The sequence below is a fragment of the Dipodomys spectabilis genome, unplaced genomic scaffold (assembly GCF_019054845.1).
Source record: "Dipodomys spectabilis isolate Male_0828 unplaced genomic scaffold, ASM1905484v1 ptg000018l, whole genome shotgun sequence".
NCBI classification, from domain to species: Eukaryota; Metazoa; Chordata; class Mammalia; order Rodentia; family Heteromyidae; genus Dipodomys; species Dipodomys spectabilis.
In genome coordinates, this window is record NW_024870695.1 from 2,137,865 (window position 1) to 2,163,447 (window position 25,583).

The 25,583-nt window shown below is 53.2% G+C and overlaps 1 protein-coding gene across 1 annotated transcript; it reads right to left on the bottom strand.

The window, feature by feature from the left end:
• Positions 1–227: 227 nt before the first annotated feature.
• On the bottom strand, positions 228–25,300 carry Map2k3 (mitogen-activated protein kinase kinase 3). Its single transcript, XM_042673774.1, has 12 exons — positions 25,073–25,300; positions 12,510–12,576; positions 12,065–12,113; positions 11,118–11,231; positions 10,768–10,887; positions 9,649–9,765; positions 8,257–8,308; positions 6,290–6,417; positions 5,860–5,937; positions 2,686–2,825; positions 1,441–1,486; positions 228–930 (listed from the first exon to the last, which is right to left on the bottom strand). Exons 1-12 carry the CDS (start codon positions 25,119–25,121, stop codon positions 847–849), a joined length of 1,044 nt encoding a protein of 347 aa, XP_042529708.1. The 5' UTR covers positions 25,122–25,300; the 3' UTR covers positions 228–846.
• Between the last annotated feature and the right edge of the window lie 283 nt (positions 25,301–25,583).

The following is a 25,583-nucleotide window of genomic DNA, read 5'->3' on the forward strand; positions in this document are numbered from 1 at the left end:
GCCCACTGAGACACCTTGAGTGACCCATCTCCCTAGACTCCAGCCGGAGCAGAAGGGCAGGTCTCAGCCTGCGGGAAGCCCAGGGCTGGAGAAGTAATCAACTCCAAACCATGCAAGGAAAAACAAAAACAAACAAACAAAAAAAAAAAGAGAAAACAAAAACAGCCCATCCCACAAAGCAAAAAGAAAAGTCAACAGAAGATAAATTAAAATTAAGAAAAAGAAAATAAAAGTGACCCAACACTATTAGAGGTGGTGAGGGGGCTGGACAGGTGTGCCCCTCAAGGCCACTAGCCAGTGGTGAGTCAAGGCCCCAGATAGCTGAAGGTTACCCCATGAGAGACTTAGGGATTCACATGGCTCATCCCCTACTGTGTCCTCCACACGAGGCCAGAACAGAGGTGTGGCCACCCTGGGCCAAAGTGTGCAAAGTCCATTCAGTTGAGATAAAAAAAAAATATACAACTTGGGTGGCATGCAGGCGGGGCCCGAGCTGGTGGCTCGTCCACACAGGCACTGGCTGCCTTCTCCAGGAGGGGCAGCAGAGTTCACGTGGGGTGCCCAGGCCCCTCCAAGTCCAAGGCTTGGTGGAGACTTGGGGTCCTTGGAGCAGCAGAGCAGAGGCACTGACGAGGCCCCCGTGGGCCTAGCTGGGAGTCCTGGAAGATCTGGTTCTTTGGCACTTGAGACACAAGGCTGGTTGCAGAGCCAAGGCAGGAGCAGCCCCCTCGATTCCTCCCAGAATGCCCAGGGCCAGGATGGCAGTAGCTTATGGCTGTGGGCAAGCACTGCCCCAGCAGAGAGGACTCGGGTGCTGGAGGGCCAGTGGAATCCCAGGTCAGCCCGCTATGAATCCTCTCCCAGGATCTCCTTTACAAAGGCAGCAATGTCCGTCTTCTTGGTTTTGTGCAGGGTGAAGAAAGGGTGCTCCTGGAGGGGAGACAAAGGCACCGTCACCAGAGAGGGAGAGGGGGAAGAAGCCCTCTTCCCCAACCCACGCCATCTCTGTGCTCCTTCTGTCTGGCAAACTCCTACTTGTCCTTCACCTCTATGAAGCCCTCCAGGACTGGGAGAGAGTAGTTCAAGACCCCACCTCATCCTGCCACACTAACCACCCCTTCCCCACATGCCCCACATGCCCCACACTGGACCCCCTGCTGGAAATGCTCTCTCCACTCTCCACCCTTCCTTCCATCAGTTCAAATGATCTTCCTCCAGGAAGCCTTCCCTCATGCCACCTTGGTGACTCTGCCCTGCCATCCCAGCCTGTGTAATCCTCCACAGGCCTGGGGTGCAGAAGGAAGGAGGCAGGCAGATGTGCGTGCGTGCGTGTGTGCGTGCGTGTGTGAATGAGAGCAGGAGTTGCTGTTATGCATCTGGGACAGCTGCACCCAGCCACTGCCTGCCCCAAAGTGTAAGGTAGGCCCTTCCCATGCTCACCATCAGCTCCAGGTAGCTCATGCGCTCTGCAGGGTTCTTCCTCAAGCTACAACAGAATGGAGGGGGGAAGGGTGCTAAGGTCAAGCCCATACAGAGAAAGCCAGTCTAGCCAGCCTGGGGACACACACTCCTGGGACTCAAGGAAGAAGGAACAGGAGTATTGGGGCGGGGGGAAGGGTCCCCCCAAGGTATAGCAAACTATATTGTAGCAACTTTCCCTAACTCTGATTTTTAGTTTGTCTCCAGAGTGATTCTGGTAGTGTCTCATGATGACAATCGCAAAATGCTATAATGGTCTGTTTAATCAGGAATGCACATTCTTTTATCACTGGTCCTGGAAGAAGGACAATCCCAATTAGTTTCTCACCACCACTCCTATTTTCTAGTAGATGAAATAAAGGCTCTGGATTTTCCTGAGTATCTCACATAGATACTGAGAGGCTCTCATTGTCTTTTTTTTTTTTTTTTTTGGGTCCGGTCGTGGGGCCTGAACTCTGGGCGTGGGCGCTGTCCCTCAGCTCTTCAGCTCAAGGCTAGCGCTCTACCACTTGAGCCACAGCGCCACTTCCGGCTTTTTTCTTTTTGCTTATGTGGTGCTGGGGAATTGAACCCAGGGCCTCAGGCATGCAAGGCAAGCACTCTACCACTGAGCCACCTTCCCAGCCCCCTCTCATTGTCTTTTTAAAATTTCTTTCATAACCCGAGTTATTCAGAAAAAAATTACTTTTAATTTCCATGTAACTTCTTCCTCTTTCGTTACTCACTTCCTGTTCCGTTTACTTAGGGTTAGAGAACAAGGGTCACATCACCTGGCCTGGCCTGTTTTCTTATATCCTTTCTAACTTTAACATGACTTATTTCTTTTTTCTTTCTTTTTTTTTTCTGTTTATGTGGTACTGAGGAATTGAACCCAGGGCTCTAGGCAAGCACTCTACCACTAAGCCACATTCCCAGCCCTCATGATTCATTTCTATAAGGCTTCTATAGGTATTTCCTAATTCTATACAATGTTCTAGACATTAATAAAAGCAAAAATTTTATGCATTCAAATTTTCCAGGTAGTTATCTTCTCTTCTGGTCTACCCAATCCACATGTTTCTGGAAGAACTATTCTAACACTTCCTACCAGCACAGTGGTCTGGCTAGACACTCCTCATGTTCAAACTGTGCTTTCCATGCTCTAACACCATGTGCCAGGGGAGGCCAGGATTCAGGAGGAGGCTGGGACACAGCCCCAAAACTCACCACTGGGCAGTGAAGTCCACAAACTCGGGGGAGAAGCGGTCAGCTGGGAGCTGAGGGGACGGCTCCTCCACCACCTGCTTCAGCTGCTGGAATGGGGTCCCCCAGGACTCATAAGGGAAACGCAAGATGGCCATCTCAATCTGCAACGGGGACATAGGTCAGCAGGCTCTGGCCACCACACGAACGCATACTTTGCACCCAAAGCAGGGGGAGGAGGAAGAGCCCAGCACGGCCCAGCACCCACAGCCAGACCACTAGGCTAGTGTCACTCCCCTGACACATTGCAGCAGACCAGACACGAAAGCCAGGGGGTGCCAGCACCAAGCTCCTCCACCTAGCCAACAGACCCTTTGCAAAGCGCTTCAGTTAGTCAGGCCCCTAGTCTCTGATTGCCACAAGCCACTCTCCTCCCTAATATCTCTTCGACACAGATTTAAATATCTATTGCTTGTCCATTGCTACTCACCTGTGCAAGCAGGAAATGATATGGCTCTCTCTGCATCAGGTCAGCTGACTGAGATCTGCAGCCCTTCTCTGTAGAGCTCCAACCCCACCCACCAGCACTGCCGCCTCCTCCGGGGAGCCTTCCCCTCTCCACCCCATCACTTGTGTTCTGGCCAACACACGTGAGTGGCACACTGTCACCCTCCTGCTGGGCCTGGACTCCTTGTAGGTGACAAGAGGTGGCTGATAGATCTCTGTCCCTCCCGCTCAATTGGGACTCCTAGTACTACCCAAGCTATGCCAGCAGTAGGCAGGAAGACACTGGGAAGGGACTAGCCAGCCTACAACACACTCTGAGTTCAGCTTCTGACTGCTGGGATACAAGCACCACAATCAGGTCAGCCCAGGCCCCTGCCTAGAATAGCAATGAATTGCATAGTGCCAGCCCAAGGCCTCAGTGACAGGCCATAATCACCGCAATGAACGAAGAGAGGCCTCCGCTCAAACAAAAGCCTTGTGTCGGCAACACATACAGCACACCAGCCGGAACAGAGCACTAATTATTACACCAGGAAGGGGCCTTCCCAGCTGAGGCGGAAACCCGCCCACAGTGGCGGCAGGCGGCAGCCTGCACATGCTGTGATCTCAGGACAGAACTGGGCACACTCTCTTCCAGACTATGCAGATTCCACCATGCAGATGTAAGGTTCCTCTGTACACAGCAAGAGAAAGTCTGGCGGCCGTCGGGGCCTGACAAGGATAGAGAGCAGCCAAGGCCTGGACCACCGATTCCTAGCTCATCTTTAAAAACAAAAAACATGAGCTGGGAAGGTGGCTCACTGGTAGAGCGCTTGCCTTGCATGTTTGAGGCCCTGGGTTCGATTCCTCAGCACCACATAAGCATTTAAAAAAAAAGCCAGAAGTGGTGCTGTGGCTCAAGTGGTAGAGTGCTAGCCTTGAGCTGAAGAGCTGAGGGATAGCGCCCAGGCCCAGAGTTCAGGCCCCACCACTGGACCCCCCCCCCCAAAAAAAAAAAAAACTGCCTCTGAACACAAAGATACATGGTAAGGTGCTATCGGTCGTGGAAACATTTAGAAAACCCTAAGCGGCCAGCATCTGGAGCCAGTCCTTATAAGTGGCTGAGTCACAGTCAGAGCAATAAAATTCTGACCCCTGGGAGGCCCCCACAGTGACCCCACCCACCACCTAGGCCAGCATTTGATCAACGCTCATTACAGGCTAAGAGCCTTCCAGACTTAAGTCTGTGCTGACCAGGTCTAAGGGACTCAGAGCTGTGCAGGGTAATCCCATGCCCCAGAATATGTCTGTGTGACCCACAACTGGGCAGCCTTCACCTGCACAGAAATGACATGATTCTCCTACACATCTTGTGTGTAGAACAGAAACACACATCCTCCCTGTCCTGGCCACCGGTCGGCCCAGTAACTAGAGCACTGGTACTTGCAGCCCTACTTGCTGGCTTCTAGGAGAGACTGCACCCTGCACAGCTGGCAGGGTGGGGCAAGGGAGCACTGTGTGGGGGCTGCTGCCCTACATCCAGCCTGGCCCTTCTTCCATCTGGTTGTTTCTGGCCACATTCTTTGTGGGAAACTAGTAAATGCAGTCTGGGAAACCAGTAAATGTAGTAAACTCTACCCTGGAAGGTATGAGACATTCTGGAGTAATCTGACAGAGGAAGAACTGTGGGAACCCCAATTTATAGCCAGTCAGGGGCCTGTACTGGCATGAAGGGGGCATTTTGGGGCCTGGGCCCCTCAGCATGGGTCTGCACTGACTAGAGGGATCACAAGAGATCTAGAGGCTCTCAGAGTGACCATGATACCTCAACACAGGTCGGGTTCTGACTACCCCAACATCAGCTAGCCAAAGGGCTGGGTGGCACAAATTTCCCTGAGCCAGGTTCTATTGGATCCACAGACATGCCCCATGAGTCCTGGGCTGAGGACCACTCCAGGTTGCTGAGTCCACTGAATGGTCCATACACCAGGAGAGCCACTGTGACTATAACATAGTGTCTGCCCCGCCCCTTGTCTCTCTCATCCCCTAGAACTAGGGGACAGTGCCATTCACTTTCCTGCCCTCTCTGATTCTTCCTGCATATTGGTGCCACTGTGCTTTCTCAACTAGAAGCTTGAATGCAGAGCCCAAATAAACTTTGACCTTCACCTCTTGCAGCCCGGAGAGGAGCTGTCAGGCATTTCTAGAAGGAATAAGAGCCAGAACCCCCAATCTGGATCTTGGCTGCACTCCAGCCAAGATCAAAAGATATGGTACCTATGCCCGCTGCTCAAACCAGTAGCCCTTGCAGCCTTCACAGGCCCTATCCTACTGAGCCCAGGGTAAGGACCTAGGACCCATGAACAATGCATTTCTTGCTTGGAGAAATATTTAGGAGAATTTCTATCATCTGGCTTTGGAAATCACTTGCACAGTGAGAGCTCAACTTCGGATTTTTTGACATGCACCCAGAGCTCTAGGAAGGAGGCCAGTGATTGACTTCAGAGCTCGGAGGATGTTTGTGATGTGTAAACCAAATGATCAGGGAAATGATCCTGTATCTCATTGTCTTATAATCAGGAATGTTTGACAACAGATTTTCTTTGAAAGTATTCAAAGCCCCTTCCCGCCCCCCCAAGAGCTCAAGGCCCAAGCACAGCCCCACCCGGCCCCACCTGACCAGCAAGGACTGCACTCAGCCCTGGGCGGTACCATGGTGATGCCGAGACTCCAGACGTCAGACTTGACATTGTAGCCCTTCTGGTTCAGCTCAGGGTTGATTCTTTCAGGCTGAAAGAGGATTAAGGGGGATGTGAACACCCAGGTCAGGGTAAGGGAGACACCCAAGGCTCTCTCTCAGTCAAGTCTAACCTTTCTGACCCCAAAATGGAGGCCCTCCCCCAACCCACCTGTCCTCCTGACAGAGGCCAGCAAGGGCCAACGCCAATCCCTGCTTCCCAGCCAGACTCCCTGGGGAGGGCCCAAGGAACCCTAACTTCCTGATAATATAGGTCACAGAATTATGGACTACAGGGCATGGGGGATGCAGGTAATGGGGTGAAGGGGCATCTCCCTCACAGGAAAGTCTGGAAGCCTGCCCACTGCACAGAAGCAGTGGCCCCAGCCCAACAGCACCACTCACAGCCATGTAGGGCTTGCAGCCAGCATCCATCGTCTTCGCCACAGAGTCCACCAGGTAGCCGCTGATGCCAAAATCACACATCTTCACATGGCCTTCCTTGTTGATGAGGACGTTGGACGGTTTCACATCTGTCAGGTGGAACACACCTTTCTCAGCCACACCTGGACAGCGCCCTCTAGAGGCAGGCCCCATCCTAGACCGCTACCCTTCCTGGCTCACCACTAAGGACCCACAGTAGGTTCCTGGGGCCCCAAGGTCAAGATGAGGGGATGGAAGCTGTGAGAGGTTCCTGTGCCAGACCCCAATTGTGCAGAGGGGTGGGCCAAGATGTGCCCTGACCTGGCTCTACCACAAAGGGAATCCACGGCCCACACACAGCTCATGAGCCAAAAGTCCGATGTCAGCCATAGGGTTGATTAAGGCACAGGCTGTGTGTGCACACACAGAGCATTCCAGATTTGCAATGTGATGACCAGCATGGCAGTGGCCCTCCCAGCCAATCTGTGTACACCCATGCATCTCACATCTCCATAGGGATGTATGTAAGGACACACACAGAAAAGGGCTGGAAGGTTCCAGGCCAAGGTGACAAATGCAGCCATATTGTGTTTGACAGCACAACCCACCAGCAATAAAAGCCACCCTGGCACCATGCACAGAGCAGGTATTAGGAAGGAAGAAAAATTCAGGGTGGTCCTGTGGTGGAACTTGCCCAGCAAGAGGTACACACTACAGCTGTGCAGTTCACAGTAAACTGTGTGTCAAAACACCAAGGGGCTAGAAAAGTAGCTCAGTGGTAGAGCGCTTACCTTGCATGCATAAGGCCCTGGGTTCGGTTCCTCAGCACCACATAAGCAGAAAAAGCTAGAAGTGGTGCTGTGGCTCAATGGTAGAGTGCTAGCCTTGAGCTGAAGAGCTGAGGGACAGTGCCCAGGCCCAGAATTCAGGTCCCATGACCAACAAAAACAAAGAAAGAAAGAGCACCAAATAAAACCCAGGTGCCAGTGGCTCACGCCTGTAATCCTAGCTATTCATGAGGCTGAGATGTGAGGACTGAGGTTCAGGACCAGCCTTAGGCAAAGTCCATGAGATTTCATCTCCAAAATAACCATTGAAAAGCCCAGGCTGGAGATGTGACTTCAGTGGCAGAGTGGCAGTTTAGTAAGCGCAAGGCCCTGTGTTCAAACTCCAGTTTGAACTCAAAAAACAAAATGAAAGGGCAACACATCAAGATACTAAGTGGGGAGATGGTGGCTCACGTCTATAATCCTAGCTATGCAGGAAGCTAAGATCTGAGGATGGTGGTTCAAAGCCAACCCAGGCAGGAAATTCTATGAGAATCTCCACTAAACTACCAAAAAAGCCAGAAGTAGAGCTGTGGCTCAATTGGCAGAGTGCTAGCTTTAAGAAGCTGAGGGACGCCGGGCGCTGGTGGCTCAGGCCTGTAATCCTAGCTACTCAGGAGGCTGAGATCTGAGGATCATGGTTCAAAGCCAGCCCGGGCAGGAAAGACTGTGAGACTCCTATCTCCAATAAACCACCAGAAAACCGGAAGTGGTGCTGTAGCTCAAGTGGTAGAGTGCTCGCCTTGAACTGAAGAGCTGAAGGACAGCGCCCAGGCCCAGAGTTCAAGCCCCACAACCGACCAAAAAAAAAAAAAAGAAGCTGAGGGACAGCACCTAGGCCTTGGGTTCAAACCCCAGGACACCAAAAAAAAAAAAAATCTTTGTACTCATAAATTGACAATATTGAATTGAAACCTATTTTTACACTAAATAAAGTAGTAGTAGTAGTAGTAACAAACAGGAAGCAGTCAGCCAAACCAAGGTTATCCGGTCCTGACTCTGAGCACAGTAGATCACAAGGTAGAAAGCAGCCTGGACCCCTCTGCCTCTCAAAATCTCTCCCCTCTCTGGATCTCAGTCAGCAGCCTCTGTGCTGGTGGGACAGGAGGTGGAGAGACTGACCTCTGTGGATCACAGACAGCTTGCTATGTAGGTGTTCCAGAGCCCGTACGATCTGGGAAAGGACACGAGAGTCAGGACCACTGTTACTGCAGGTGGAATTGACAGTGACAGGGTAAAAAACCCCCACCCCCTCTATACACATTCCAGCCCTGGTCCCCAAAGCTCCTGCCCAGGCCCCAGCATCCTGGAGTCTTGGTGCAGTCTCTTTGGCCTCCTGAGCTTTCTCTTACCCTCAAAGTTGGATATGACCTGCCTGGGAACTCTGCAGAGCCCAGGCTGTTTCCCAGCAGCCATCACTTTGACCTACCAGGCCCCAAGGTTCTTCTCCATCCCTCAGAAGAGCTACCCACTGGGGACTGGGTCACAGGGGAGCCGGATACATGGGCTATTTTAAATGTTTCCAGATGGGGCTGGCTGGGAAGGTGTCTCAGTGGTACAGCGCTTGCTTTGCATGCCTGAGGCCCTGGGTTCGATTCCTCAGCACCAAATAAGCAAAAAGAAAAAAGCCGGAAGTGGCGCTGTGGCTCAAGTGGTAGAGCGCTAGCCTTGAGCTGAAGAGCTGAGGGAGAGCGCCCAGGCCCAGAGTTCAGGCCCCACGATTGCCCCTCCCCCCCAAAAAAAATGTTTCCAGATACCTCCAGGATTGAGAACTATGGATATCCCAGATCCTGTCTCCCCTTTCCCTTCAACTTCTCAAACCCAACAGCTGCTTCCCACTTCTAGGAAGGTATGGACTCCAAAAACAAATGTTTCTCCAGCTCAGCTTATACCTCTGTACACTGCCTTAGGACTTTCTTAATATGAGGCAGTTGTAAGTCCTAAGTTCTTTTTTTTTTTTAAATGTGATCATCTAGCCTGGCACTGGTGGCTCACGCCTGTAATCCTAGCTACGCAGGAGGCTGAGATCTAAGGATCGCAGTTCGAAGCCAGCCAGGCAGGAAAGTCTGTAAGACTCTTATCTCCAATAAACCATAAGAAAACGAGAAATGGCACTGTGGCTGAAGTGGTAGAGCGCTAGCCTTGAGCTGAAGAGTTGAGGGACAGCGCCCAGGCCCAGATGTTCAAGCCCCACAGACAAAAAAAAAAAAAAAAAATCATCATTTTTTTTATATCCAGGTCATTAATTACAGTACTAGTAAATCCTGGGGGATGGGGGGGGGGGGGCAATCACGAATTTGAGAGTAACACCCAGGGGCCTAGAGGCAAGAATTGTGGGAGTCCAGAAACCCCAAGCCCAAGCCCCTATTGTCTCCATAAAGGGTTGGTCCCAAGTAGGGAAACCAAGCCTTTGAGGAGCAATTACTGTGCCAATATAGTCACACAGCAGGCTCTGTGCCTGCTGGACAAGGCGGGGACTCTGACTCCCCAACCCATGGGGACTGGGCCACTTACAGACACAGCGATTTCCCCCAGAATGTCCTCTGGAATCGTCATGTTTTTCTCCAGCACCTTCCGGTAGAACTTGTCCAGGGATGTGTCCATGAGCTCCATGCAGATCCACACATCTCCCTGCAGGGGGCAGCAGTATTCAGTGACCCTTCTGGGCCCTGCTCTATGTGGCCTGGCTTCTGAGCACCAGCCCCAAGCTCCCCTGGGAAGGGACTTTGAGGACATGGAGAAACTGGGAGTCATGGGACCATGGCCTGCTCCTTCAACATCCTCAGGATGGCTACCAAGAAGACAGAGCCTAGCTCAGCCTCCTGACGCACTGGGGTGCAGCCTGCCAGAGCAGATGCATGACACAGAGGCTCTGCGCCACCACTGGGTCCTGAGAAGGGCTCCATGCAAGAGTACGGAACTAGAAGCCTTTAAGACTACTAGCAGTGTTATACAAAAGCAAGTCCCAGCAGGATGCTGGTGACTTACGCCTGTAACCCTAGCCACTCAGAAGGCTGATCTGAGGACGTGGTTCAATGCCAGCCAGGGCAAGAAAATCTCTGAGACTTATCTTCAATTAACCACCAGAAATGTGGAAGTGGCGCTGTGGCTCAAAATGGCAGAGTGCTAAACCTTGAATGAAAAAGCTCAGGGACAGTGCCTAGACCCTGAGTTCAAGCCCCATCATCAACGGAAAAAGAAAAAAAAAAGTAAGTCCTATACAGCATAGACAGCAAACCCTCCCTTCTAGCCCAGTACCTCCTCTCCCGCCGATTCCTCACCAAGCTTTCCGCACTTTTCACCAGCTCTGTAGGAGGCAGCTCCACCCTTCTTTCCCAGAGTCCAGAGCTAACCCCTCTCCCTGCCCACCAGCCGGACACACCACTGGTTTCCACGACAACTTCAGGAGGCAAGCTCAGTAACTGACTCATTGTACAGACGAGGAAACTAAGGCATGGGGGCAGGGAGGGGCAAGTACAACAACAAGCATCCAGCAATGCTGTTTCCCAGGCAGGCCAAGAGGGGCTTTCCAATGCTCCCTTGTGTCTTCTGAGGCCCCAGCACTCAACACAGAGGTTGCTGGCAATACATAGGTTGGGCAGGAGCCCACCACCCTCCCCCACCAGGCCACACCTCTCTGAAGAGGGCCCCGTAGAAGGTGACGGTGTAGAAGCAGTCAACTGTGCGCATGTTGATGTCCAAGTCCATGAGCAGCCGCTTCTGCTCCTGCGAGTTCACCGTGGCCCGGATGCGCTGTGGGAAGGCTTCCGGTTAAAGGCTGCTGGGGCAGGGCCTACCTCCCTCCTCCCAGGAAGCCAGGCCTGGCCTGAGAAGCACCACCCTGTCACTAGCCATAAGGAATGACAGGACCACATGGTGGGCAGTTGACAGGCCCAGCTCAGCGCCATGCCTCCTCATAGCTGCCTCCAGGACCAGGCGCTCCCTGGCAGGGCAGGACATGGGAAAGGGTGAGTTTTATTTACCTTTACAGCCATAATGGTGCCACTCTGCGCATGTCGCACCTTCTCCACCACCCCATAGGCTCCACGACCCAGCTCTGAGATGGTCACCAGGTCATCAGCCTCCACCTCAAAGTTCTTAGGAGACAGAAAAGAGAGGGAATTGGTGGCGGCCATGTCAAACCTGCCTGGCCCTTGTCCTTCATCCAGCAGAAAGAGCAGTAGAGGCCAAGATGGACAGATCTGGGTTGTAACCTTGTACCGGCCACTCCTCACTGTGTGAACTTGGGGAAGCCATTTAGCCTCTCTGAGCCTGATGCTGCCCTCAATAAAACATCTGTGTAGGCCGGGCGCTGGAGGCTCACGCCTGTAATCCTAGCTACTCAGGAGGCTGAGATCTGAGGATCGAGGTTCAAAGCCAGCCGGGGCAGGAGAGACCATGAGACTCCTATCTCCAATAAACCACCAGAAAACCAGAAGTGGCGCTGTAGCTCAAGTGGTAGAGCTCGCCTTGAGCTGAAGAGCTGAGGGACAGCGCCCAGGCCCAGAGTTCAAGCCCCACGGCTGACCCAAAAAAAAAAAATCTGTGTATACACACACACACATACACACACACACACACACAAAACCTGTCTCTAAAGGGACAGACACACAGGCACTAAGCAAAGATGTCAGGAAGTCCGGTGCTGGCAAGAGTTGGGGTAAGAGAGATGCAGGGGCTCAAGGCTCATAAATTGAGGTCTGACAACATGCCAGCTCTGGGCTCCCCATGGCTTTGTAAAGCAGGCTGACCAGACCTCTTCCAAACAGGAAAGTCAGAGGGAGGAGGCCCAGAGCCACAGCCTGAAGACAGTTCCTCCCCAGAGCCCAGCTAGGTCCACCACCCATAGCCAAGTCCCACTGGCCCTCCAGGCCAGCTCAACCTTAGCAGAGGATGCAGGAGAGGGCCCTGCATCTCAGCCGGCACCTACTCTGTCTCCAATGGTGATGAAGGTCCGGGAGTCTAGATTCCGAGGAGGTCTGTGGAGAAAGCAGACCTGTAAGGCTCAGCAAGACCACAGTGCCCTCAACCCCATGCTGCCCCACACCAGGAGGAAGAAAAGGCCTAGCAAGGGAACTAGGCATGTCCTGGTCCCAGTGGGCGGATCCCAGGGTCATCTCATCAGTTCTGGAGTATCTCCTGGGTGCCAGCATGGGGCTGCTGTGGGTGGCCTTGGGCTGAACCCCAAGATAGGGCTGGGAAGAGGCCCAAAGCAGATAATGATCATCAGCCTCCATGGAACCCATCGGGCCCAGTGCAGCCCAGACCAAGACAAGGAGCAGAGGCACCCACCCATATCCTATCTCCTTGCTCTCCCAACCCCCTTCAGAAGGCCTCTCCAAGATGATCAGGGGAGGAAACTGAGGCAGACTCACGTGGGATTGGGCACAGGCGGCTTGGACACACAGGTTATCCGTAAATCCTTTTTCTTCTTGGATTTTCCTAAAATGGCAAGGTGAGGAGTCTGTTTAATCTCTCCATCTATCAACATCCCCTGGCCTAGGTAATGCTGGGGGCCATGACACAGGCTCTCAGACCTCAAGAGGCCCTAGGTCTCCAGCACAGATGCAGAGTGGTCAATGTGATCAGTGGTCAATGTGATCAGGGGCCTCAGAGCCTTAGGTGTCCAGAGCATGTGCCTGCCTGGGCTGGAAGGAGGAAGTGGCCAGGCTAGGACTAGATCCCATGCACACTGGCTAGGCCCAAGCTCTTCTGCCCTCCCAGAAGCTGAGTTGCAGTTGTGACTGTCACTCCAGGGCCCATTGCTGGCCTGCAGGACACACACACACACACACACACTGTGCTTATCATTACAGCTGACGATTAGAGGGGACCTAGGGTGGGGAAGGGGCTTGGGCAGCCCACCCAGCTATAGAAGTACATCCAGGTCAAAGGAGTGAGTGTGCCAGGCACAGGCACTCCTGACTCTGCAGAAGGTCTGTGCTTAACTTCTAATCAAGGTCCGAGCTGTGTCTCTCAAAACTTATGTTGAAGTCCTGACCCCTACTACCTCAGAATGTGACCTTATTTGGAGATAAGATTTTTTTACAGAGGTAATTAAATTAAAATGAGGTCACTAGGGTTGGCCCTAATCCAGCATGACAGGACTGGTGTCTTGTTTGGTTTTGTTTTTTGTTTTGTTTTGTTTTGTTTTGAAGTACTGAGGATAAAGCCAGGGCTTCACACAAGCAGAGCAAGCTATCTTGAGCTATCTACCACTGAGCCACACTCCCAGCCTGACTGGGTGTTCTCACAAAAGTGGAACTGACCCACAGACACTGGCAGACAGGGAACCCAGGTGGAGATGCAGTCCAGGGGAGGCTTTAGGGACAGACTTCCTGCTCGGCCTGCTTGTCCACACCCACATCTTGTACTGGAGCTGCAGAAGCCTCTAGTTTGAGGTACTTCCCTAGGGCAGTATCTGTCCCCACCTGGGCCAACCTTGATGGTGGGGGAAGACTGAGCTCCATTGGGGTCCCTTCTCTGAGCCTGTTTGCCCATGAGTCACTGTGGAAAACAAGCCTATGTGGGGTGACTAGAGGCTTGGGAGAAGGCCAGATTGAGGCTCCCCAACTTGGCTCTGTCAAACACAAGACTCAGGCTTAGTGGGTATCCTGCCCAGCCTAGCCCTAAGAGTCTCCGTCCCCCAGCCAGATGGGCCACCCAGGCTCAGCTCCCACACACCATCATGGGAGTCCCAACCCCCTCCAGCTCAGCATCTCCTCCACCCAATAGGTCACTAGCCCCTAAAAGGACTCTTTGGAGGAGAAAACTACAGGGGAGGAAAAAAACAAACAAATAAACATGGCAAGAGGAAAGATGCCAGTCTGATGCCCGAGCTGAGCAGGAAACTAATGCCCAGGAGAAGCAACCAAAGCTATAGTTACACAATGGACAGGGAACAGGGCTGTTGCCTGCATGCTTTCTAAGGGCATGTGAGGCCACACACCTGACTACTCACCTGTGAAGTGAGAACACCAGACAAGGTAAGCTCTGAACTGACCTTTGGTCAGGGCTGGAACCCAGCTCAAACTACCCTCCAGGGATGGTCCAGCCAGACCTGCTCACCCAGAGGCCGAGCTGTGCCTGGCTCTCCACCACACCTCTGCCCCATGCAAAATTCTCACCATAACTGCCTTTCCTGGGGAACCCAGAAACCCTCTCCTCCCCATGGCACAGGAGGCCCAAGACCCAGAGCACCTCTCTTTCAGTCCTGACTCCTGGAAATGAGAGCGGCCTGGCCACACTCAAGATGGCAGCAGGGTGCAGCCAGGTGTCCAGCCCTGGGCTGGCACAGAAGGTCGGCCTTTATAGATCATAGAACCTAGCAGGCTGCATGGGACTTAGCAGGAGAGTAACCCTTGGATTAGGTTAGGTCACCTCTGAAGAAACCATGGCTGTCATCTTACAAGCAGGAAAGCAAGGCCCAGGGCAGATTCAGGGGTCTGCCAGTGCTTCTGGGCACCCTGATGACAGGCTCTACTCTCCTGAGAGGGGAAGGGATTTCCCAAGGCACCACAAACCTAGTGAGTGGCTGAGTTGGGATTCAACCATGGCTCCACAATGCCAATCAGAGTAGAAACACATGGGCCACATGCTTGTCCCTCACCCTGTTTCTCTACCACCTGCATTGCCCACCTATGCACCTCTGCTGCTGCCTCACTCCCATTACTGGCCTCCTGAGGGCTAAGAACTGCCCATGCCCTGCTACCCCCCTGCCCAGAGGACCCCAGTCCCTGAAGCCACATGAACCATCACTATAGCCTCATACAAGGGTCTCCCTGTGTGCAGGGACAGCAGTAGGAGCCCATGATCACAGCAAACAGCACCCAGCCTGGGCTTCCCCAGGGACCTCCCTCTCCCTCTCCACCTCTCCCCTCCCCCTGCCAGACTATCCACTCCTGCAGCCCTTTCTGCCCTTGCATCTAAGTCGCTGCCAAGAAGGGACTCTAAGCCACAGTGTACCACAGCAAGTGTGGTGTGGCAGGCACAGACAGAAGTTCTGCACTGGCCTGAGACTGGTGCATGCACAGGCCTCCACTCTGCCGCAGAGAAGTGCACAGCAGTAATGCCACCCTCCCTAAAAGACAGAAATGCCACCTGCCCCACCTGGAGGTCCAGGACTGAGCCCATCTGCAAGGAGCTCACCTGGGGCCTGCTACCCAGGAAGTGGCGCTAGTAATGCAATGGCACATAAATAGTTAGCCTGTTTATTACTGTCCTCTCTGAAAAGGGGGTGGGGGTGGGGGGAATCCATCTTAAACAATGAGAATTATAGGCAGTTTGTAGTGTTAAGTTTTTTGGTTTGTTGGGGTTTTTTTTTGTGTGTTGGGGGATTTTTTTTGTCAGTCATGGGGTTTGAACTCTGGGCCTGGGCATTGTCCCTTGGGTCTTCAGCTCTACCACTTGAGCCACAGCACTACTTCCAGTTTTCTGGTGGTTAGGTGGAGGTAAGAGTCTCATGGACTTTCTTGCCCGGACTGGCTTTCAACTGTGATCCTCAGATTTCAGCCTCCTGAGTAGCTAGGATTACAGGCGTGAGCCACCAACTCCTGGTGGCATTTTTATTCTTGAGGATTTTTGAAGCAAGAACATAAGTAATCAGATGGCAGGAAGAATGAAGGCCTGTTGAACTCAGAGCCATGGCCTGGTCCCCAGGCCCCAGCAGACACTGGTGTCTCTGGGGGGGCTCACAGCTGCACCCTTCCCTGCACTGCCTCTGCTCCCAGCCCCCACCCCTCCCTCTCTGGCTGAAGCCTGCTGCCCACCTCATGCCAGAGATTCGTGGATGGTGTAAGATATGCCCCCCTCCAGGGCTCTATTTCCTCTCACCAAGGCCATGTCTGTCCCTGAAGCTAGGCAGGGTGGAGAGGCCAGTGCTTTCTCCAAGGTTGGGCAGCACCCACCTTGCCTTGGCACCTCCCCTGCAGGGACATCGGCCTGCGTCAGGAATGACCTGAGCACTGTGGGGCAGCCACCAGCTGTCATCGGGAGTGGGGGAGGCCACCATGGAGACAGGGCAGAAACAAGCCTCAGGCTATCAGCTGCTGCCACTGTCCTCGTCAATTCTGGGGCTAGGCCCAGATGGCCAGGCAGCCAGGGTTACCCAGGTGTGGCTTGAGGTGACGACTGTCACCATAACAAACAGAGGCTCTCAGCCATCACAGGCAAACCACAACAAGTCCTCTCAGCCAGGGCCCTGATGCAGGGGCAAGCAAGGATCTGTGTGGCCTCAGGCCACAGCTAGCCAGGCATCAGTGTGGTCTAAGGCCATACCAGCCTCAAGGAAGCCCCCAAGGCAGGGAGTAAGGGCTGAGAGGGATTCAGGGACTGACCCCAGGTCATTCCAATGGACTGAGATAAAGTTGCTGCCTTGGTATGAAGTTCTTGCCCCTTACCCATTTCCCTCTTTTCCAACTCAAGGCCTTTGCACATACCATTTCTCTTGGCAATTCCATCTGAGCTGGTACATAACTTTGCTAGGTGCCTTTTCAGAGAGTACCCCTGACCACCAACAGGTAAGTCCCTTCATGATTAGCTCTCAATTCCAGTGACCTCTCTCCAGTCATTTTCTACAAATGACCTTTCTGTGGTTACTATATCAGAGAGGGTGTCTGCAGCCCAGTGGATTTGGATCTGCAACTCTGCCACTTCCTGGGTATGTGCCCTCAGGCAAGGGACCGAACCTTTCTGGGTGCCAGCAACAATGACCTCCTGGGTTCTATCAGCAGGTGCCTTAGCTGTGTCTGACTCCTAACTCAAGGATGATTAGACAGGGGTCATCTGGGGTTACCACCTATCAGATGCTACCTAGCTGAGCAGCAACTTGAGGGAAAAGTCTTCAAGGTCTGTCACATACGTGAGTCAGAGACCGGGTGACAGAGGTACACATCAAGCATCTGGTAGGGCCAGTCCAGCATGAAGGCAGGTCTGGAGGCTGGCTAGCTCCAACAAAGACAGCCAGAATATGGACCACACACAGAAGAAACCTGCACCAAGTCCCAGTCAGTGCTACCCCGAGGTTACCAAGAACAGGTGTAACCCCTGCAGCTTTTGTGCTAGTCCTCACCCCACTGTCCATCTTCCTCTGACTCCTGATTCCACAGAGAAGTCCCAAACCCAGTTGGCTAAGCCCATTGGATATATCAAATGCTGCTATGCAGGTATCAATGGCAAGATTTCCCAGACCCCTATGAAGCTGACCACCTCCATCCTGCAGGTCCCTCGGAACACAGCTAGGCCAACCCACAACCACACAGCAGGGAATCTGAGGCCCAAGGAGAGGTGAGGTGGGCAGCTTTGCACTGATAGCTCAGGCTTATCAGCATCAATCAGAGATGTGCACAACACCTCATCTGTGATCGAGATACTCTTAAAGAGGTCTCCCAAGCTCTTTCAGAGCTGAGTTCCTCACACACACACACACACACACACACACACACACACACACACACACACACACACACACACACACCCTACCTTGGGCTGATACTCAAGGTCCTGGAAGCCATGACCTGGGGCTTTGAAACAGCAGCCTCATGCTGACAGAAGACATAACAACTTCTCTGTCATTTACTTAGCATCTACTACATATCACTCCTGGGATCTGCCCCCAACCAACCCCATAGCCCACCCCATGCTTCTAGGCCATCTGTACCACCCACTACAGATGAGCAACAGACCAGAGTGATGAGGGAGCCACTGACCCATAGCCCTGACCTCTTGCTCTCCAGCTGTATATAGCCACTTGGCCAGGTATTAGCCTCTGAGCCCTCAGCATCTCCATCCGTCTACCTCACAGGGCCTGCTTCTCTGCTAAGCCTGCTAGGGTTTCTCACCATATCCATTTTGCACCATCTAGCCTCCTGTATGCTGTAGAAACCTGGCAGCCAGGGGCCTGCCATCAAAGATGACACTCCAACAGGGCCCCCCGGAACAAGTGTGAGGACCCTTACAGCTGTCCTGACTGGGCAGTGGGATTGCAGTGGCAGGCAGAGGCCAGGGACACTGCTCACACACCGGCCATCAGAAGTGACTTTCCTGGCCAGGACAAGAGCAATCCTGCACTGAAGAAACCTACAAGCAGTAAAAGTAAGGTCTGAGATGAGGCAGCCAAGGCTTGTACCAAGCCATGGTACAAGCAAGAGCCAGAAATAGCTAGTACACACCAGAACCAAGGGAAGATGGAAAGGAGAGGACAGGCAATGGCCACAGGGCGGGCAGCTGGCTCCAGCATGAGCTCAGTCACCTTCTCCCTTCATCAGACCTCCCCAGACTGAGCTCTTCATGCCCTCATCTCCTTTGCTCCGGAAATTACACCTCCAGCTGCCCACCCCACAACACAACTCCTATTGACATTTAGTGGATATCTGCCGTGAGCTAGGCCTGGACTCTTCACCATGCACCAGCCATGCCATGTCACTTCCCACCTAGCTTCTGATTGGGCTGAAACTCTGCTGTGGACATCTGGGCCCTTCAAAACCCTGCCCCATGGAACTTGGTCTGTCGCTTAACACCAGCTCATGGGTTCCTGGGGAACCCATGTATCCCTGAGCACAGGGATACAGAGGAGCCCAGTCAAACCTGCCAATATAGCTGCACAGGCTAGGAACAGCATACTCTGGGGCCAGGTAGGGGAATTTTACTCAATGTAACAACATCTACAGCAACAACGCTTTCATAAGTGAACATGTCAGCTCTGCAACTGAATACCTACTTCTAGTGTGCAGACGAGAAACTGAGGCGATGCACCTTGTGAGAAGGATATGGAGCTCACCCCACTGGCTGGCTCAAGCTGTTCCCTATCAACACACTCCAGGACTGAAATGTGGAACACAGGATCCAAGGATTCTGCAGGACAGTGAGCTAAGCAAACCCTGTGTACACTAGTTTATTTTGTGTGTGTGTGTGTGTATGTGTGTATGTGTGTGTGTGCGTGTGCATGCATACACATGATGGTTCTGGGGCTTGAACTCAAGGTCTGAGCACTGTCCCTTAGCATTTCTACTCAAGACTGTACTCTACTACTTGAGCCACATCCTACTTTTTGGCATTTATTGGAGATAAAAATCTTACAGACTTCCCTGTCCAGTCTGGCTTTGAACTATGATCCTCAGATCTCAGTCTACTGAGTAGCTAGGATTACAGACATGAGCCATCGATGCCTAATTTTGAAGCTTACTTTTTAAAAATAACCAAGAAAAGCATGCAATAATTAATGTAAATATCAGGACAGCCACTAGGGGAGAAGAAAGGGAGATGCAATTGGTAAGCTTTGCTGGATTTCTTTAGCTGGGTAATGTGCACACGGAATTCATCTCATTTAAAAAAAAGAAGAGGGGCTGGGAATGTGGCTTAGTGGTAGAGTGTTTGCTTAGCATGCATGAAGCTCTGGGCTCGATTCCTCAGTACCACATAAACAGAAAAAGCCGGAAGTGGTGCTGTAGCTCAAGTGGTAGAGTGCTAGCCTTGAGCAAAAAGAAGCTCAGGGGGCTGGGAAGATGGCTCAGTGGTAGAGCGCTTGCCTTGCATGCATGAGGCCCTGGGTTCGATTCCTCAGCACCACATAAGAAGAAAAAGCTGGAAGTGGTGCTGTGGCTCAAGTGGTAGAGTGCTAGCCTTGAGCTGAAGAGCTGAGGGACAGCGCCCAGGCCCAGAGTTCAGGCTCCACGACCGACAAAAAAAAAAAAAGAAGCTCAGGGACAGTGCCCAGGCCCTGAGGTCAAACACCAGGACTGGCAAAAAAGAAGGAAGGAAGGAAGGAAGGAAGGAAGGAAGGAAGGAAGGAAGGAAGGAAGGAAGAAGGGAGGGAGGGAAGGAAAGAAAGAAAGAAAGAAAGAAAGAAAGAAAGAAAGAAAGAAAGAAAGAAAGAAAGAAAGAAAGAAAGAAAGAAAGAGCAAAGCAAAACACACAGGCACATTCCACATATCCTCTTGGCATCTGTGGATACATACGTGTGTGTGTGTGTGTGTGTGTGTGTGTGTGTGTGTGTGTGTGTGTGTGTGTGTGTGTGTGTGTATGGTCTGATACTGGGACTTGAAATCGGGGCTTGGGCACTGTCCCTGGGCTTTTTTTGCCCAAGGTTAGCACTCTACCACTAAACCACACTCCACTTCCAACTTTTTTTTTTTGAGTAGTTAATTGGAGAAGAGGCTCACAGACTTTCCTGCCCTGAGGGGCTTCAAACGTTGATACTCAGATCTCCCACACAGCTACGATTACAGGCATGAGCCACCAATACCCAGGTCATTCATTCATACTTCTTTTAAAAGGAGGGAAATGGAAGACCCATCTGTCAGGTTGGGACACCACCACCAGGAGGGGCCAAAGAGCAGGTGTAGGCCTGGTCATGGCCCATACACAGCAGGAGAGACTATCTGAATTAGCTGGGACAGGGAACCAACAGGGAGAGGCTGCTAGTAGTCAGAAGAAGCCCCTGGAATGCCAGGTCAGAGAGGAACCCACAGGACAGGAAGGGGACTAGGGCAGAGAGCCTGGTGACCCTCTCAGATCAGATATAAGTAGGCAGCTTGGTGTCTGAATCATTGGGGTCCAGCAGGCTGCCACTAGACCGTTGGGTCCTGTTGGGTCCTGTCTGGCCTCCACACTCTGGGCATGAAGCAGGGAGGAGCCACTGGGCAAGCAGCACAGGGCCATGGCCTAGGGGAGGCATGAGAGTCTAGGATGCACCCTGCTTCCCCTGCCAGGCCAGTACATCCCCACACTGAGGTAGACCTCTCGGCCCAGGATGCTGCTCCTGAGGCCACTCCCACATTTCCCATGTTTCCCTTATTCACCTTTTAATGCAAAGGGCACCAAGCCAGGGGTGGTGGCACGCCCCTCCCCAGTTCTTTGCTCCCCACTCATCTTCTCCAAGAAGCCTGGGAGTAAAAGCAAGCTCCAGCTCCAGCTTGAGGATCACAGAAATAAGAGGTCTGAGAGCCTAGTAGATTCCGGCTAACATTCAAGAGCCCTATAGTCAGGGAAAACTGGCATCACGGAGCCAATAAGGGCATCCTGGGAAGCTCTGTCCTGTGTATTTACCCCCAGTGAACAGCAGCCACACCACAACTGTAAAATAATCACAGGTGCCATTTGCTTGACAAACACTATCTTCACTACCACCCTACACGGAAGGGGTGTTTTCCTCCCACTTCCCAGAAGAGGAGACTGAAGGGTCAGAGGGGGGCAAGTCACTTGCCCAGGTGAGGAAGTGGTGTTTCCAGGATTAGAAACTAGGCCCATCCCACCAGAGCTGAGACTCCACCCCCACTTCCTGCCTAACCGAGCAGTTCCTCCTGGAGGGTATAGTCCAGTACCTGACACTTGGCCACTGTAGAAAAAGGCTGTCTGCCTCCACCTAGCTAAAGGGGTCCCTATTGCCATTCTGAAAGTGAGGGAAACGGAGACTTTCCTGGAAGCCAGACTGTACCAGAGAAGCACACAGAGAATGCACCAGATGCAACTTATCCAATGTCACATTGCAAAAGGGGCCCAGATGGGATTTGACCCCAGGCAGAGAAGCTCCAGATCTTCACATCACTGGCTTCCGGGAGCTCAGGCAAAGGCCACTGAGGCCAACCTCCCTAGCCTTGCACTGCCTCTGCTCCTGACCCTCACTGGCCCCAGCTGTACCTCTGAGCCTGAAGGAGTCCCCTGGGCCAAAAGCAGTAAACAGCCACTGCCACCTGCTCCAGCCTGCGGTGAGCAAGAGGAAACAGAGCCCTTTGCCTAACAGAGGAAGTTCCCGGGCAAGACAGAAGGGTTTGTCCAGGGGTCCCAGCCCAGCCAAGGTCCAGGATAAGGCTGCTTGCCATGACCAGCTCAGGACCAACTGCTTCTTGCAGGGCCTTGGCTGCAGCCCCTACACACCCACCTGCCCACCACCAGGCATTACCGCTTTAAGCTGCAGGCAGCACCAGGCATGCCAGCGGTGAGTCAGCATCAGGCCTGCTGACTCACCCACCGGAAGCCTCACTGCCCGGCCCTGTGGCCCTCTCCCTCTCCCCACACAGGCCGGCTGGGAACTTTGCTCCCTTCGGGCTCTGAGCCACAGGCTGGCTGATAGAGAGTTTCCTGTGCGTCATACCAGGGTAGGGGGAAGTCCCTGAGGTGCCACCTTCCAGTCTTTCCAACAGCCAGGATGGGGAGGGGGGTGGGGGGGGGGTGCTGTAAGAACAACAGGCAGGGCCAGTCCAGGATAGTGCTTCTGAAGCCAGGGCCACCAGCCTGAATCCAAGCCCTATGACAATAATCATGAAAATCCCAAGAACGGCCCTTCTAGGCAGAGACCATGCATACTGCACAACACACATGGTGCCCCCAAGAGCAAATGTGGCTTACTGAACTGTGCTCACCCCACTAGTCCCTGACCCCAGCCAATATGTGAGCAAGGAGGTGGGAAAAACCGGGCTGTGGAGCCCAAGACTCTCATGCACTGGAGAAGAATTCCCCAGACCAGTGCACAGAGCACGGGCAAGTGTCCACTGCCAGGAAGGAAGCACAAAGGTAAGGCCAAGTGCCAGCCACTCCCTTGCTTTGTTCAAAGTCTTTCAAGAAGTTAAAGCAAGAGCTTTGTGCGAGGGATCTTCGTGCCCAGGATAAGGAGGGCATCAGGAGGGCAACGTAAGAACCCGCTCTGCTCTGTGCAGTCAGTGCAGCCACTCCCCTGGGAAGCCTCAGTCTGCATCTGCTGAATGGGCCAGGCTACAGGAAGCACACAACATGCCATCTGTCAGGACTGTGCACATGGGTGGCACCTTGGCCTAGGCCATCCTTCAGGCTCCATATGGCCCCCTGGACATGGAGGTGATAGACAAGGAGGTGTGGGGTACCCCACAGCTCAGCTCCAGAACCTAGTATAGGAGTGGGACATAGGAGAGCCTGGGGAACCACTAAGCAGCCTCTGGCAAAGCACCTAGTGCCTGTGAGACTCAGTTTCCTCATCTGTAAGTAGGGCAATAAGGATAAAGAAGACAAGAATAACACAGGGAAAAGAGTTTAAGAAGGGTCATCTCTTGAGATTTTTGGTAAAGGACATGGTGGCTCCTCTACCACCTCCTTATCCAAACCTAAACCAAACAATAGGGTCCCTAGGCCATTATCCAATCCATCCACTATCATGCTACATGGATCTATAAGCTGGAATTTATGTTGGCCTGCAGACTGAGGCCCAGATAGGGTAGTGGCTAGCCTCAAGTCACATAGCAGGATACTCCCACAGGGCTCTGCTACCATACCACTCTCTCTCTCTCTCTCTCTCTCTCTCTCTCTCTCTCCACACTTACAACTTTTATTTTGATGAGGCATCTCCTGTCTGGAAATGCTGAAATGCCTCCAAAAACAAACACTGCTTCCAAACTGTTCCTGGGTGGATGAATGTCTAATTTCCCAGTCCCTGAGGTTTGCAGCTCCACGAGGTCTCCCAGCCACCTCCCCCAGTGAGTGCCTCCTGAGTTACTCACAGCCAGCGGTTGGGCAATGGTCAGGGATCCGGCCTCCCACTTATGTAAGACGTAATTATCCTGCCCACCCAGCTCCAGCCCACAGCTACCACAGCCACTGGCAGCAGGGGTGAGGAAGGACCCACACCCTCTGAGGACCCCTCACTGGTGAGCCCCTCCAGGAAAGGAGGAGCAGGTCCCACCCCTGCTGAGGGGCCTCCACACACCCACTTCTCCTTCCTCCTGCTCACTCTGCAAGTACAATCCAGAGGCAGAGCTCTGGTCCTATATGGCTGCAACCTTTCCAATAGGAAAAATGGCCATCATAAAAATGGGTGCAGCAACTGCCCTCCCTGAGAACCTACTATGTGCCAGGTGTCATGCTGAACTTTCAACCACCTCATCCACACTTGCTTCAAAACATTGTTTCCTGTCATATTTGGGATATCCATTTGACAGGTAAGGTAACTGAGGCCCAAAGAACCCAAGGGGTTTGCCATATATAGGGCAAGAAGCAGGCAATGCAGGGCTGCTAGTCTCATTTGGAGCTCATTCTCACACAGCTCAGCCTACTGAGACTCCCACACACCAAAAACATCCTTTCCTCTTCCTGAAAAAATCCCCCTTTTACCCTCCAAGTCTCATCCTCCCTCCCTCACCCTCATGACAAATCTGGCTGTTGCTACCGCCACCACAGCCACCTCGCAAAAATTTCCAGGAAGGCCAGTTACTTGGAGGAGACAAGATCAAGCCCCTTACATGGCTGGCAGCCAACCCAGGTCCCAAGGAGCGGGAACAAGGTCTAGAAACAACCAGCCTTGGAGACACTAATTAGCATGGGAAAGGGTCGCCCCCAAGTGCAAAGATTGCAACTCAGCCAAAGAGAAATCTGCAAAGGGACAGTGTGCTGCTCAGGAGTGGGAGACCAAGATGTGTTTTGGAAAGACAAGGCTGTAAGAGGAGGCTCACAAGAATGGAGAGATTGGGGAGGGAGGTGGGGGGATCCAAGGAGTTCTTATGTGGAGTATAGTCAGAGACCCAGCACTGGGACATAATAAGGTCTCCAGTAATACTAGCACCGTGGGGGCCCGGATGAAGAGTAAGAGTATAGTTCCAACCTGGATAAAGATAGAGCCCAGAGGCCAGGGACTAAAAATGAGAGACTTGGTGCAGCCTAAAGACTCGGGGGTGAGGGGGATCGGAGCAAGTCCCACAAGGGTCTAGCTTTGTTTCGGTCCAGGCTGCAGCCCCGAGGCCTAACTGAGATCAGGGTGAGGCCCCTGGCCTGGAACGAGGTGAGCAGAACGAAGTCCTAGCCTGGGTCCAGTCCGGGAGATCTCGGCCTGGGTGCAACCCAAAGCCTAAGAGAGGGAGTTTCTGGGCTGGGGTGCTATTGCACGGAACCTTATAGGGTAGGATCACAAAGAAGTCGGGGTTCACAGCCCGAGCTCGGGCTGGGCGAGAGGGTAAGGCCGCGGTCCGGCGGGCGAGCTTACCTTTGGACTGGGGCATGCTGGCGGGCTGGTTCGGGGCGGGCGACTCCATGCTGCAAACGGGTTCTAGGAAGCGGCGGGGACTAATCTAGAGGACGGCGGGCTATACCCGGGCCGAGCGCGCTCATGGCTACGGGCGGGCGGCCCGGACGCAGTAGAGGAGCAGAGGCCGGTGAGAGCTTGCAAGTACGCGTTCACAACGGGCGGTGCCACAGCCAGACTGGGCAGCGCCAAGGGCCCGGGACAGACGGCGCCGACAAGGCCCCTCCCCCGCGCGCCGATTGGCCTACGTGTCTCCAGGGCCCATCCCTTGCCTATCAGGAAGTGGTCACGCCCACTACCGTCTGTCTAACCTACTAGCCACTCAGGAAGCCCTAGCCCATCCAGACTCCGCCCCTCCGCGAAGACCCGCCTTCCACCTGCTGCCTGTCAAGGCAATAGCCCCTCCCACTCCTTCCCCTCTAGTCCCAGAGACCCGCTGCATCCGTCCCCGCCAGTCCCGTACAGGCCCCGC

Coding starts and splice junctions, on each gene's coding strand:
- Map2k3 (XM_042673774.1), bottom strand. CDS start 25,121: ATGGAGTCGCCCGCCCCGAACCAGCCCGCCAGCATGCCCCAGTCCAAA. Junction 11,232..12,064: donor TCATCACCATTGGAGACAGA/GTAGGTGCCGGC, acceptor CTGTCTCCTAAG/AACTTTGAGGTGGAGGCTGA. Junction 6,418..8,256: donor GCTGTCTGTGATCCACAGAG/GTCAGTCTCTCC, acceptor TCCACCTGACAG/ATGTGAAACCGTCCAACGTC.